The sequence below is a fragment of the Amblyomma americanum genome, chromosome 1 (genome assembly GCF_052857255.1).
Source record: "Amblyomma americanum isolate KBUSLIRL-KWMA chromosome 1, ASM5285725v1, whole genome shotgun sequence".
Classification (NCBI taxonomy): domain Eukaryota; kingdom Metazoa; phylum Arthropoda; class Arachnida; order Ixodida; family Ixodidae; genus Amblyomma; species Amblyomma americanum.
In genome coordinates, this window is record NC_135497.1 from 446425583 (window position 1) to 446441255 (window position 15673).

The 15673-nt window shown below is 46.2% G+C and overlaps 1 protein-coding gene across 1 annotated transcript in view; it reads right to left on the reverse strand.

Annotated features, from left to right (window-relative positions):
- Positions 1-14867: 14867 nt before the first annotated feature.
- The window catches only part of wds (WD repeat-containing protein wds), a 95335-nt gene continuing 94529 nt past the window's right edge, over positions 14868-15673 (reverse strand). The window contains exon 14 of the mRNA XM_077650586.1: positions 14868-15080. Coding sequence (XP_077506712.1) covers positions 14980-15080 — 101 coding nt within the window. The 3' untranslated portion in view covers positions 14868-14979. The remainder of the gene's footprint in view (positions 15081-15673) is intronic.

Below are 15673 nucleotides of genomic sequence, written 5' to 3' on the forward strand. Positions count from 1 at the left end.
TTTATATACAGGTATCTGAAAACTTTCCTAGCCCACCGTTTTTCCTCCATCCTTCTCAATCGTTCCTCAAATGCTATCTTACTGCTAGCCTCTCTGCTCTCGAAAGACGCCCATCCCATATCACCCTGTACCCCCTGATTTGGTGTATTGCCATGTGCTCCCAAAGCTAACCTCCCTACTCCCCGTTGCCTAATTTCCAGCCTTGCTTGAACATCTGGCCTCATACACAGGACCGCATTCCCGAAGGTCAGGCTAGGGACCATCACCCCTTTCCAGATCCCTCTTACCACCTCATACCTATTGTAATTCCACAGTGCCCTATTTTTCATGACAGCTGCATTCCTACTAGCTTTATTCATTACATATTTTTCATGCTCTGTCAGATACTCAACACTGTTATTTATCCACACCCCAAGATACTTGTACTCATTCACTACCTTTAGCACGAACTCCTGTATTCTATGCTCGCCGCCCTCTTCATTAAATGTCATGACTGCAGATTTTTCCTTACTATACTTGAAGCCAAATCTATCTCCCTCTGTACTGCATATGTCTAACAACTTCTGCAGGTCTTCCTTGTTGTCAGCCATTATCACTATATCGTCCGCATATATTAGTCCCGGTAATGTCTGTTTAATCAATTCCCCTTGCTTGAAAAAAGATAGGTTGAAACCTAGTCCGCTCCCCTCTAGCTTGGCCTCCAAACCTTGCAGGTACAACATGAACAACAAAGGGGACAGAGGACATCCTTGTCTAAGCCCCCGCTGTATCTCTACAGGCCCTGATACATTTTTTTCCCATTTTATGAGCACTCTGTTACCTCTATATATATCTTTTAAAAGATTAATTACTCCATTTTCCACATCCAATGTGCCCAATATGTCCCACAAATGCTCCTGAGTAACGTTGTCATAGGCTCCCCTAATATCCAGAAATGCTAGCAATAAGGGCCTATGTTCCTTTTCCGCAATTTCTATACACTGTGTCAATGAAAATAGATTGTCCTCCAACCCTCCTTTGTTTCCGGAACCCATTCTGTAGTTCCCCTAGCACCCCCTCGTTCTCCACCCAAGCCTGCAGTCTATCCTTTATAATTTGCATCACCACCCTGTAAACCACAGACGTCACTGTTATGGGGCGATAGTTACTTACGTCTGCTTTGTCCCCCTTTCCCTTATATATCATGTTCATTCTACTTAATCGCCATTCATCGGGGACTTTCTCATCCACTATCATTTTGTTCACTACCTGTATTAATGTTTGCTTGGATTTTGGTCCTAACTTCTTTATCAACATAATCGGGATACCATCTGGTCCTGCCGACTGGCGCGCCGCGGTGCGGGCGTTTCACTGGGGACTGCGGCAGCTCCGCGGGCCGCGCCTGCACATAGCCGTGAATTACTGCCCTGCGGGCGCTATAAAAACGTTGCCCAGCATACTTCCACAGCGTGACTGTATTGCAGGAAGTCTTTGCGTTATCAAAAGGATAAAAATTGATGACATTTTGTTCGGAATTCACGATAATTGTGCCGGCGCTTAGCACGCGCTCGCGCTTATATCGCTACCTTCTTGATGTTCCAGCGCAGAGAAAACTTTTTTGGTTAGTATCAAGCATTATGTGTGGACTGCTAGCATGCAATTTCAGCTCTAATGCGCTCTTAATCCTTCCTGTCGGCCATAATGCACCCACCACAAATAGGGCTTTCTTGTCGCCAGCTACGTGGTGCGCCAGTTACATCAGCAATTTATTGTTGTGAGCTCAACTGAGTGGCAGGGCTAACAGAAAACAGTTTTAGTCATAATTTATGCTATCTGGCGCACAAAAAGGTATTTTGAATCAATATTGAAAAATTGAATCAAAGTCGGCAGGGAGGCCAGCTTTCACTAATTCCGCGGCCTGAAGTCGCGTTTATTTTATTCGGAAGCTCTCAGCGCGTGTGACACCGTCGAGTAGCCACTTGGCCAAGTGTCACAGCATGTAATAAAATCGTGCATATATTGCTGTGATTCAAGCAGGTACCAACAGCAGAGAGATACTACGGTCAGCCCTTTACCCGCCAATCCGCCCTCTGAGATAGATGTGGAAATAGAAACTTAAATTGGTAGCGGTCGTGCTTACATCCCCGTGCACGAAATGTGTTTAACGGGAACAAGAACAAGCTCAGCGCACGGATGTCGAAGACGTACTGCTGATCGAAAACACGCGCTTCGCCCGGACAACCTTCGGTCTGCACTAGCGGTACGCGCTATATCTTGCGCAGGCCGTCACACCATTGCAGTATCTCGCGCTCGAGTTCGGATCCAGTTCAAATCGCGTTCGGATCCATAAGTCAGGGAACGTCACTTACCAGTGTTCCCTTCTGCGCCATCGGCGTGACGATGAAGCATCGCTGGGTCAGCTGGGCGTTCACATGGTTGTAACCGTGCAAACGGCGCTGCCAGCCTTGGCATGAACGAGTTACAGAGAACAGGCAACCATGGAGTGCAAACTTCCCCCACGTGCTCAGATAGGCTGCTTTTATTGGGCGCACAAAGTGTCGTCATTGGGAGAGTGAAATGGGAATGGGAAGCTGCGCGAAAATCGAGTTGAGGGCAGTATTTTGTTTGCTTGTATTTTTAAATGTCTTTATTGAATGTCTCCCGTTCATATGCTTGGTTTATGGGGTTTAACATTCCAAAGCGACTCAGGCTATGAAGGGCGCCGTAGTGAAGGGCTCCGGAAATTTCGACCACTTGGGGTTCTTTAACGTGCACTGACATCGCACACACAGTTCCTATGCAGTTCCTATGCATCGATTCTCGTATTTCTTTTTGATTCAGCATCTGTGTGACATAATCTATCTGAAGTGTGACCGGCATCCGTTCAAGCAGTGTTTCGCAGCCCCTTTAAATCTACTCGCAGTATTTAAATAACTTAATCTGCGCACAGCTAACAATTTCGAGGTACAATCCATGCTTTAGGCCTAGCACTAGCCAAGCCATGCACGGAACCTCGTCTTCCCGGCACTCCCGCGGTGGATGAAATGCTCGTTAAGAAACTCGCATAGACGGTGGCGCCAGCTCTCCCTCGAAGTTGACATTAAGAAACTCAAAATTTCTGGCGGTACGGCGCGCGGTCCTGCATCAGCGCCTGCCTTTTTTTTAATAGGTTTTTGGGGAAAGGAAATGGCGCAGTATCTGTCTCATATATCGTTGGACACCTGAACCGCGCCGTAAGGGAAGGGATAAGGGAGGGAGTGAATTCTGCGCTGCTCCACCGCTGATCTCCGCGAGAGGGCGCACCGAGCCAACCCTTGTATGAGGTGGTAAGAGGGATCTGGAAAAGGGTGATGGTCCCTAGCCTGACCTTCGGGAATGCGGTCCTGTGTATGAGGCCAGATGTTCAAGCAAGGCTGGAAATTAGGCAACGGGGAGTAGGGAGGTTAGCTTTGGGAGCACATGGCAATACACCAAATCAGGGGGTACAGGGTGATATGGGATGGGCGTCTTTCGAGAGCAGAGAGGCTAGCAGTAAGATAGCATTTGAGGAACGATTGAGAAGGATGGAGGAAAAGCGGTGGGCTAGGAAAGTTTTCAGATACCTGTATATAAAGAATGTTGACACGAAATGGAGAAAGCGAACTAGAAAATTGACAAGCAAATATCTGGACAGCAGTAAGGGGGCAAATCAGCAATTATCGGTTAAGAAAAAGGTTAAAGGAACAGAGAGAGCTTTGTGGAAAACAGGGATGCTGACGAAATCGGCACTAGAAACATACCGGACCTTTAAACAGGAAATTGTCAAAGAAAATATCTATGATAATTGTAGGGGAAGTTCTTTGTTGTTTGAGGCCAGGACTGGAGTTTTGCGGACTAAGAAGTATAGAGTCAGGTACCAGGAGATAGACACTTTGTGCATTGCGTGCGGAGAGGAGGAGGAAACGGCTGAACACTTGATACTTTTCTGTAAAGGGCTTCACCCTACAGTGGAAGGCAGCGGGGCTGACTTACCCAAGGCATTGGGGTTTAGGGATAGTGAAGGGAAAGTGGATTTTAAGAGGTTAGAAGTAACCAAGCGAAGGTTATCTGATTGGTGGCTAAAAGCAAGACAGGAGTAAAATTTCACAAGACATGGCTAGGTGGCTTGAGCCACCGCCCGATGTAAAGGGTTCAGCCGTATCCATCCATCCATCCATGTTGCGAGGGCGCCGGAGCCGGTTTTGACCAAGTCGCCACGTGCGCGGGCCCATTTTTTCACGTGCTGGTTTCGTCAAAGGCTTGCCACGTGACGTCATCAATACGCCTGGCTAATGCTTCGCTCGCCACGCTGAAAAGGTCACCTTCCCCAGTAAGTTTCTGCGTCGGACCTCTCATGGATACTCGTCTCACAAACTTGTGAAGTGAAGCTTCGCTATATTGTGGCCATGGTGTACTGTTGTGTGCCGTTCTGTCAATCGCGGTCCGGAAAGACTCCCGGTGTGTCGTTTCACCAGTTTCCAGTTGACCAGGAACTGTGCACCAAATGGCAAAAAAACATTTCTCAGGAGAATCTAGACAATAATGACAAATCACCCTCAACTGCAGTATGCAGCAAGCATTTCTTGGCGAGTGACTACGTAAGTGATTCTAAAATAAGAAAACTGGTTCCCTGTGTGGTTCCAACTGTATTCGAAGGGTATCCTCCTTACCTAGCACCCAGTGCGAAGAAAGCACGCAGGGCCCTAAAGGCCAGAGACATTGCTCCTTCCAGGAAGCCAGCAAAACGAAAGGCAGAGCCCAAAAATTGCGAGCATGCATTGTTAGAGTCGCTGGAAGGTGAAACCAAGCAGATGGCTACTGTATGCATGCAAACAACAAACGATGCGCAGCGAGCTAGCCGATACCTTTTAACGACAGCGAGGCTTCGTTCACAGGTAGCGTACTATCGCTCCATGGTCTTAAAAGCACAGCAGCAACTAGAAGCAGAAAGAAAGGTGGCATCCACATATCGCGACGACAAGCGCTACTCATCTCTTAAAAATATTGCTTCAGACGCTGAAAACGGGGAGAAAAAGGCTGTCTTCCTGCTTCACCAAATCGACGGATATCAGAAGAAATTCCAGTCTTATCCCGAAGAAGTAATCAGGGAGTGCGTCATATGGCGATTTCTTTTGCTGAAGGGTTTTTTTTATTCGAGAAGTGTGCCATGAGGCACAAGTTGAAAAAGGAAGGGGGAAGGAATGCACGGGATTGAAATTTAAAAGAAGGAGTGAAGAACCGTTGCGCTGAGGTAGTCGCAGAGGTTGCTAATGAAACGGTTGTCCATAGTCCACTTCACGTAGTCACTTTCGCGGTTCCACCGCAGGCCCACCTCCTTGAGGAGCCGTTTTCTGATAGCAGCCGTCGCTGGGCACGTCCACAACAAGTGCCGCACATCACAAATGTCCGGTGCAGCGCTACAGTGAGGGCACCTGTCAGGTGCTGGCAGATCTTTGGCACGCCACCGATGACGGACAGATGGTGTCAGAGCCGCCCCTGCCCGAATCCGGCGCACGGATACCTCCTCCTGCCGAGTAAGACTACGGGGGAGAGGGTGCGAACACGGAGGAATTAGAGCGCGTGTTCGCTGGCGCAGAACTTCGGAATCGGAAACATGGGACAGGAACGGATCTGGGGGAAGAGGGGAAGGTGGCGGATCGTCTAATGTATGAAGATGAGTCATAGCATCCGCTTGAATGTTATGTGGATCCTGGGCATGGCCGCGAATCCAGTGTATGCGCACAGGACATGGATACTATGCACAGAGCACATGAATTGATTGTGAAATCTGGAACGTCCGTCGAACAGCCTTAAGCTGTTTAAGGGCGGCGCGGGAGTCGGTGTAAATATGAACTGTATTGAATGTTGGAACAAGCGGAAGGGAAGCAATGGCATTATAAATGGCTTGAAGTTCCAATGCCAGGGGAGTACACATATCCGCAGTATACGAATATGAAGGGTTATGATAATGCCCATACTGCTCTGCTAACACTGCCACATAAGTGCACACTGCAGCGCTACGTTGGCCCCAGCTCAACGTCTTCTGGAATGAGTTACGCCATGAAAGAAAGGTTAATTCAGGAAGCTTCCCTTCTCAGCCACAAACAGCACATGGCTTCATTAATAATCGATGAAGCAGCAATAAAGCCGAAGTGCATATATGATCGGAAGTCCGACGTGGTTTTTGGGATCAGAGACAAGCCAGAAAACGGTGCACCACATACCAAGAACAAAACGCTTGCTAACCGAGTGCTATGTTTTGTGCTCCACAGAGTGGTCAGCTCGTACAAGATACTATGTTCATATTACTTTACAAAGCAACTCAGCGGGAGAGACTTGTATGCGTGGACGAAGGACGTCATCTCTGCAGCTGAGGAATGCGGCTTTGTAGTCATTCGTATCGTTACGGATAACTACTCAGCCAACTGAACGATGTTTAAGCACATGGGGAACGGTTCGTTGTCAACTATAGTGAAGCATCCTCAGGACGATGAAAGAGTAATTTTTTTAAGCTTTGATCCTTGCCACGTTTTCAAGAATGTCCGCAGCCAATTTTTGGAATGGGAGCTCACAGACGGCACTGGCATCATCAGCGGTGCATTTGTGCAGAAACTGTATGAGCACCAGAAGGAAATGACGGTAAAGTTGGCCAGAAATCTGACACGAAAGCATGTGTATCCGTCAAACCTTGAGAAAATGAACATGCTACGCGCTGTGCAGGTGTTTTCGCCCCAAGTCACCACGGCTCTGGAGCACCTCCAGCAGAACTCGTAAGTCAGCTCCATTCTCTTTGCTTTCAAGGATGCAACATCTACGATCCAGTTCATGAAAGTGATGAAGAAATGGTTCGACATTCATGACACAACATACAAGTGAAGTGACTGCAAAATGCCCATCTCCAAGGAAGACGATGGTCGGCTACTGTGGCTGCAAACTGAGTTTTGCAGCTATGTGAAGAATATTCAAGACTGTTCCATCGCCACTAACGTTGGGAACTTCGCAGAGGAAACGTACTGTGCCCTACTATTCACCACGAAATCCACAGTGGAGGTAACTCAATTTCTACTGAGAAGAGGCGTCAACTACGTTCTCAATAGAAAGTTCAACAGTGATCCTGTCGAGGCATCGTTCGAAAAATTGCGCTTTATGTGTGGAGGTAACGATGCGCTGGACGCAAGAGCCGTTACATCAGCTCTGGATCACATTGTAAAGAAAAAAGCACTGCCATCGAAAGAAGCCACTAATCAAGGTGAAGACGCTGAAGAAGCGGCCGCCTCTGTTCCCCAAGATGTAGTTGAAGAACTGAAAGCTCTGCGAGCACATCTCCCAGCTCCGCCTGCGCCTGTTACTCAGGCTTGGTGTGCGTAGGCGGCTATATTGCCAAACTTATCAGTGATCTTGGATGTGACGCTTGCGTTATGCTTGTGATGACGAACAAGACTAGCAGCCCCCTTTACAAACTTCCGTGTGCCTAGGAGAATTGTGAACTTCACTATCCAAAGCCAGAATTTCTAGCTCTCTTGGAAATTATTTCAACTTTTTTTGAAAAGGCGTTCAAGGATCTTCCACGGTCAAATATTCTTGAAACCTTGCAACTAATCGTTGAGCCACATCTTGAAGATTCTCCCCTCCTATGCTGCCCGGAAGGTGTTGACAGGAGCCACGCCAAACGCTTAGCACATCTGACCTCTGAAAAGTTTCTCCGAATTCTTCTCGTCAATTACACAAAGAAATTGACAGACCAAAATGACAAGCCGTCTGGGTTTATCCACAAACCAACGCGAAAGCATTTCAGGCTCTAAATGACATCACTCGGAACTGTTAGTCACACGACAATGTTGTATAATTCATTACAAGCAGTTCTTGTTATTGCTCTAAGTTCTTTCAAGTATGGGAAACATTGCCAGAGTTTCGGAGAGCAAATGATCTGTGCAGTGCGAACAGATTGAACAGATGCGTTTGAACGCATTGGAGCGGCAAATGCTATTATTGTCAGAATACATTTTGAAGTACCGACAGACACTGTGCCACCCTTTGAGATGAAAATAAATGTTCCCTAACCCTGGTTGTTACTGAAATACCTTGCTTCACTTTTACTCGAGCCAGTCCCAAATGATCCAGCCGAGCTATGCGCCATCATTGCATACCAACTTCAATGTTTTGAGATCCATCTACTACTTCCCTGCTTTGCATGCATATATAGCGATGGCTGCATAATACACGGTTGCCAGGTTCTTGCTCAATGCTGGGAGCAGCCGTTTAGTAACAGGTGCAAGGTGTCAGAACCAGCGCGCGCCGAGGCTGCCTCCAGCGACTCTCTTCGAGCGGAGAGGGTTGGCTCGCAGTGCCGCCGGAGAGATGCGGTGGAAGGTCGCAACTGCCCCTCTTGCACAGGCCGTAAGAGAGAGCGCGCGCTCCCCTCGAGACCGGCCGTGGTCCTACCAAGCGGCGGCGGCAGCGAGCGGCGCAGTGTGACGTCATGCCAGATGGCGCGGCGAGTGCGCGAAGCACAGTAACCTTCCGCGGCGAGGCGCGCGTTGTGACGTCACGTGCCTCGATGGAGTACCGTCGCGGCGAAATCATGAGTTTGCGGCCAATAAAGCTTTCGCTTCAAAAAGAAAACCTGTGCCGAGGCTCGGAATTGTCTTTGGCGTTTGAGGTGAAGACGCTACCACTCCGTCACGACGGCTCAAGATTTAATCATGAATAAAGGCGCATCTAGTGAATGCACTCTTCCGATGCAGAAGTCTCCGTGATTTCGCTACGTATATCCTGGCCTAACACAGCTAGGCCATCAGCAATATTTCGTAATTGTCTTGTACCCTGTCTCCCGTCCCTAATAAACGATTTCCGTTAAGTAGCTTGAAGTTGACTGGCACAGCCGGGAATGTTTCGCCGGGCGAGCGTATGAAGACAAAAGTGCTTTATACTGTGAACTGCCTTGTACGATCACCGACCATCGTGCCATCATAGTTTTTCATCGACCAGGGCAATCAACTAACCAGCCTTAATAGGCTCCTTCAAACGTTAACTAGTACTTGAAGCGGCACTTGGAGTTCCTCTGCTGTTCGGCGCTTGTAAATCGAAGCGCGTCAAAAACAAAACCACGGGGCATGCAAAGCTCATAGACGCGAAGCTCCATAACAAATCGAAACGCGTTTTTCCACGACGCCAGGAAGCGGTCTATTTTTTTTCTTCTTTCATTTTCCATTTCATTTATTTTTATTTTCATTTTCTAGTTCTTACTGTTTTGCTTTTTACTTAATTTATTGCAGTTTTGACATCCGGGTGCTATGTCGACGTCCGTGGCTATTGTGTTGTCGAAGTGTAATTAACTAGTTACAATTCATCAACCAAACGTTTCCCACAGCAAGACCTCACCAGGCAGTATAACACAATCAAACTTTTGCACATTTATCTTCACAGAACAATGTAATCATGTGAAAAAAGTTTTGCTGACACAAAACACGGGACATAACAATCTAATGCTTTCGCCAGCAGCGACAATTGCTATCTAATATCTTAAGCACCTGAGCTGCAGCTGGCGGAGGTGAAAGCCAAAGGGAGAGGATAGGAGATGTATAGAGGGGAGCGATAGCAAGGACAGGGGAGAGCTTAGAACACTATTTACAAAATACAGAAAGTAATCAAGTTCGCACCGCTCACGTGCAAATGTCCCGGCTCTGTCCGAAAATAAGTTCGCATAAGCTGCAATGTTATTTGCGAATGTTTCCAGTGAGGATTCCTCGAGGAGGCTGTGCCCGCTGCGGAAGCCTCTGTTCGGCACAGGCACTGCACGTTCAGTCTGCGGTCGCATATGGTTGAAATACCACAGCAGCTGCGCTCAAAATCGCACTACCAAGAACCAAATGTCAGCAAATTTTTTATTTATTTCTTTTCTCTAACGTTTCTGCAATGTTATGAATAAACGCTAGGACAATCTTTCAGTAAATTAATTCAACATTTAAACAAAATCAATGTAACATTCTGGAAAATTGTAAAGTAACTCTGTAGAAGCATGCAGGCCCGCCAGTTGCGTAGGTACACAATGCTTTGCAAGGACCAACAACGACAACGACACTTGAGCTGCGCATTGCAACACAACATGAAATTCACACACTCTCCTCTTCATGGATACCACGCAGACAAGCTTATATAATCATTACTAAGAGGTGTCCCATGCGCAATAGTGGCGAATGGGTAATAAGCAAAGCTTTTTAACCAAACAATGGGGCTCTGCATGCAACCTACAGCAAGCACAATCTAAGAGGTTTGGCTGCAAAGTACTGCTAGTTGAGAAACGTCTTTACAATAAGAACAGCTTGGAAAAATTCTGGGAGCTAGTGCTTGAAATATATGTGTAATGTTTTGTAGCTATGACTGAAACATAATCATTACAAGAATTAATAAAGAATGTTTATTTGGAACGTTAAGGTAATGTTTATACTACATGTGACATTTGTTAATTTTTAATGTTAGAGTAACATTTCAAAGTAATTAGAATAATGCTCACTTTTAATGTTAACTTAATGTTTTTGGTATAGGATGTAATGCTGCGTTTCTACTGCTGGGCTACGGGCTACAGCTCACTTCTTCCTCAAACCCTCATAAATTAGAAAAGACACTCAACAGAGTGAAAGGACTGGTACTAACAAACATGTCCCATCACCTCCGCAGAATTATTTTTAGTGCTACAAAACCTTACCAATCAAAAATGAACTGAGCCTCCACAAAGATCCAGGCGTATGAGAAGCTAGAGATCAAATCTGCAACTCCACAGTCAGCATAGCTGCGGTCACTGTGTCACCATTGATGGCAACATGCTGGAGTACTTATGTGGATTCATGAAGTTTGTACTATCAGCGACATAAACTTATAACAGGCATTCACTACTATAGACATCAAAATGAGTGGACGTCCCTCTAGTTTTAGTTGAATATAAATACTTTATTTTATTTAGCATTGGGCCACACCTAGCTAGGGCATCAAAACAAAATTAGCAGCATCCAATGGGAAATTTTAAGCATATACAGTGACCTACTTGCTGTATTTGAAAAGACGATGCCAAGAAGATTCAGTCTGAGCTGGTGGCGATGTACGGTAACAATGTCCCACCCTATGACAGTGTTGCGAAATGACACAAACAATTCCGATGTGGTCGAACAAGCCAGAACAATGAAGATTTGAGTGGCAGACTGTTGCTCAATTGTGAACCACGACTTGTTGTGCAAGTGGAGGTTTTTTTTTTTTTGGTTGCGTCTTTGATTTCAGATTATACAACCTTTGTCCATAAAGTTTCGTGACTGATTTATTTTCTTCTCTAGAAATGATTCACCAAAACAAATGTTGGTGTGCATGTGTAGCGCCATCTTTTCGGGCTAACATGAGCTTTATGTTAATTGCTGTGGCAGCCGCTAAATGTCACTACATGTAGAAATATACGTTGTCATTAGTCGTTTACGTATTCTACTCTGAGTGAATGTGGAGAGATGGATGTCCACCTCGAACAGCGTGTAAACATAAAATTCTGTGTGAAGCTTGGCAAGACAGCCACACAGACATATGAGCTCCTTCATGACGTTTACGGCAATGAGACATTATCGTGGGCACGAAAGAGGTTCGTTTCGGGGAGAACGTCAGTGGAAGACGACACAAGGCAGGGGCACCCTTCAACCTCACAGAATGGAAACAACATGGCTCGGATCAGGGAAATCGTACATCAAGACCACACCATTACAGTCCGCATGCTATCAGATGCTCTCGACATTAGTAAGACAACACGCCACCAAATTTTGCCTGAGAACTTGGGCAAACGAAAGCTGAATGCCAGACTTGTGCCGCACTCCCTCACACAGGACCAGAAGGACACGCGGGAATCCGTAAACGCTGATTTGCTCTCCGAGGCAGAGAAGGATGCTGCACTCGTCGACAGCATCATTGCCGAATGGCGGTCCACAAGCTCTCCGGCGTCGAGAAAGGTGCGGCGACAGAAGACCAAAACAAAGACAATGCTGATAGTTTCTTTCGATGCCAGAGGTGCCATACACCCCAAGTCCGTCCCACAAGGGCAGACGGTGAATCAGGAGTTTTATACCCGCGTGCTCCAACACATGCGCGATGCACTGCGACGCTGTCACCCTGACTTATGGGCATCTGGACAATGGAGCATTCTCCACGATAACGCAAGGCCGCATACTGCTCTATGCATGACAAAATTTCTCGCCAAGCACAGCATTATTACTGTACCTCGCCATCTGCCATACTCGCCTGACCTCTCCCCATGCGATTTTTTCCTGTTTCCTCGTGTGAAAAGAGCCCTAAAAGGTCGCTGGATGGGGAGCGTGGAGGCCATTCAAGACGGCACGACGAAAAAGCTGACAGCCATGCCAAAAGAAGCATTTTCCAACTGTTTCCAAGACCTCAAGAAGCGTTGGAAGCTGTGTATAGACTGCAAGAGAGACTATTTCGAAGGGGTGCTCCACAAATGATTTCAATGTTAAACGCCTTTTTTTAATGGACTCAGTCTCGGAACTTTACGGGCAAAGGTTGTAAATCTAATTAAATATCCCGGCTCCCGCCTTTCTTTGAACTTAGCGCTGAAGGTAGGAGGAGTCAACCAACACATGGAGTGCCTTTTAGCTAGTCCCGTGGCGGCTTTGCTTTCACTTTTACTTTGTTTTTTAGGTTTCTGTGAATAAATAATTTCAGTCGTATACAACATAGCCACAAATTAGGCCCACGGAAATAAAAATATGCGTTTACTCTGATTTACATATCACTCCACCGATGGCAGAGTGGCAAGCCTCCACAGGACTTGCTGACGTGTTGGTTGACTCCTCCTACCTTCCGCGTTGAGTTCAAAAAAAGGCTGGAGCTGGGACATTTAATCCGATTTAAATTTTGGAATTCGGCTGTATAAAATAATTCAAAGTTTATAAGAATGCTCAGAACATGCAGATAGAGTTCCCGCAGTAAAAAGAAGTGTTCAGATTCCCCTTTAGTGCACCTTTAAGTGTAAGATAGCTTGGTGACGGCAGTGGGCGACCAGAGGAGATAATTCCATGGAAGCGAGAAAAACCGCACTTTGTTCCTTCCCCTTTGCTAGTTTACGCAGATGCAGTGATGAGCTCGTGGGGATGTGTCGGAAGCTTTGACCAAGTTCCACCATGTTGCTGCGCAACGGTGTCCCTTGTCGCGCATCTCGGTCAGCTTGAGGGTGTGCCACTTGGGCCCTTCAGTGAGCCGATATGTGTCAAGTTGAAATAAGTGAGCCCAGATTGGTCCTGAGTGGAAGTGAGTCGTGGCTGACCATGGATGAGCCGTGAGTCAGAGCAGGTCCAAATGAGTTGCAAGCCTAAATGAGTTTGAGTTCATGAGTTCGAGTGAGCTCGAGGCTGTAATACCCGTCACACGGGCACTTTCGATCCTCATTGAGTCAATGCTCATCGAACTCAATGCAGATCGACAGTTGTCACGCGGCCACTTTCAAGCGCAATCGAGCTCGATCCTGCTTGACTCGATGCCGATTCCTCAAGAGTGCTTGAGGTTTCAAGCACAATCGAAAGCACTCTCGCTCTCATGAAGCTATAAAAATAAACACAAGTTAACAAAACAAAACCACAATTGTTGTTGTAATTGATTAAAATGTAAGACAGAACATTTTTCAGGTACTATGTCTGCTTATATGCAAACATTTGAAAATAATCTCTACACCACGCTCCAAGCTTCGCCGTTAGTGTAAATAAAGATGGCGTCCTCCTGCTCGTCGGCACAGACACTGTGGAGCGAACACGAGACAGCCGCTCTCAACGACTGCTGGCAGGACCGCCTAAATGATTTGTGGCGCCAGAAGAGAAACGCCGCAGTCTATGCAGAAATCGCGGAGGCATTGCGGACCCTCGGGTTCCATCGCACAGCAGCAGAGGTATGCCACAAGTTTAGAAACCTGACACAGATACGCAGATGTACCGATTTGACTACGGATTTGGCTGCCGCTGCCCCCGACTGCACAGTGTTGCCGGACATCACCATGTTATGACTGTCAGCGGAACATTTGGCGCCACCTAACACACATGAGGGAAAGTTCTCAATGAGCATTGAAAATGCCCGTGTAGCACCGGATGTTTCGAGTGTGCTCGAAAATCTCGATGCAGATCGAGTTCAATGAGGATCGAAAGTGCCTGTGTGACAGGAGTATAAGAGTCTGAGCCTGAGTAAGCCCGTAGGTTGACCAAACTTCTGTGAGAGAGCCTGAGTGAGCACTCGTGATTTTGCCGAGGTATGGTCATGAGGTAGGGTGATGCTGAACGTGTTCTGGGTGCCATGGTGCTTGTTCCACAAATTTTTCCCGCTAAGGCCAATTGAAGGGAAGTATTATTGCAAAGATGAGGTGCTCTCAGGGTAACAGCAGAGGAATGCTCAAGAAAGGCATCATGCTTAGGCTATGAAATTTTGCCCCATCCCCAATATTCATCAGACCTTGCACCAAGTGACTTTTTCTTCCCTTGCATGAAGGGCACACTGCACGGGAAATATTTCTGAGAAAATGAAGAAGTGATTGCTCAAGTGGAGCACTCCTTGAACGATCAAAATGAATTCTAAAGCAACAGTCAGCGGTGGCAGAAATGCACGACTTTGGGAGGAGCATATGTAGAGAAAGATGAAACTCCAAACCAAGTATCATTTCTTTATCTGTGTTCCTTTATACCACATGAACAGCCCCATACATAAGTGAAGCACCTGACACATTTTGTAGCAAAATATAACCCTTTGATATTAAGGTTAGTAATTCACTGTGTTTAAATGGCTTTGTAGCAAGAAAACATGCATGCAACAACTAAGAGTGTTGTCTGGCTTACAGTAAATGTAGCTTTTATTTACCTTTTAAAGCTTTTATTTACCTTTTCAAATGGTTTTTATACAGGAGTGAAACACTTGTCCACATTGAGAGACACATTCAAGGATGTGTGATGGGGGAAGGCTTTAGGTGTCACTCCGCCAGAGTTTGATGGTCTTGTCATTCTCTAGGGCAGCCGAGGCAATGATGTTCTCTGTCGGGTGACACGCCGTACAGAGGACCACGTCTGCACAAGCAAAGAACAGGGCGGCTGGCATAAGATATGGTGCACACAAAACAATACACTATAACCATACTAAGAGGCATAAAGATGGATGTACTTCATGTACACTGTCATCAGCTCATTAGTACCAAGCAATAGGTCTGCATTTTTTGCTGTGTCTTCAATGAAAACTGCACTATGCCAGCATACTTTGACTGTACTAATACCAACACACTACTTTCACCACAGGAAACCAAAACTGAATTGCTCTTAAGACAGACATTAATAAGTGAAAGGATACAAAATTATTTTCACCTAAATTAGACACAACATGGCAGTGTGGTTATCAGTTCAAAATTTATAACCCGAGTGCAGTAGGTGAAGCCCATGCACCAACATCAGTGACTACTGTACAGATAAAACTAGGGGTGTGCGAATATTCAAAATTTAAAATATGAATCGAATATGTTTGATATTTGGTCAGTATTCATATTCAAGAATTTTCGAATATCTGAAAATTCACAAATACTTGCCAGCGATCGTATACTGCACAGACTTTCATAAATTCGACCGTGGCGGAAGCACAATATCTGGGCAAATTATCAAACGATCATGTT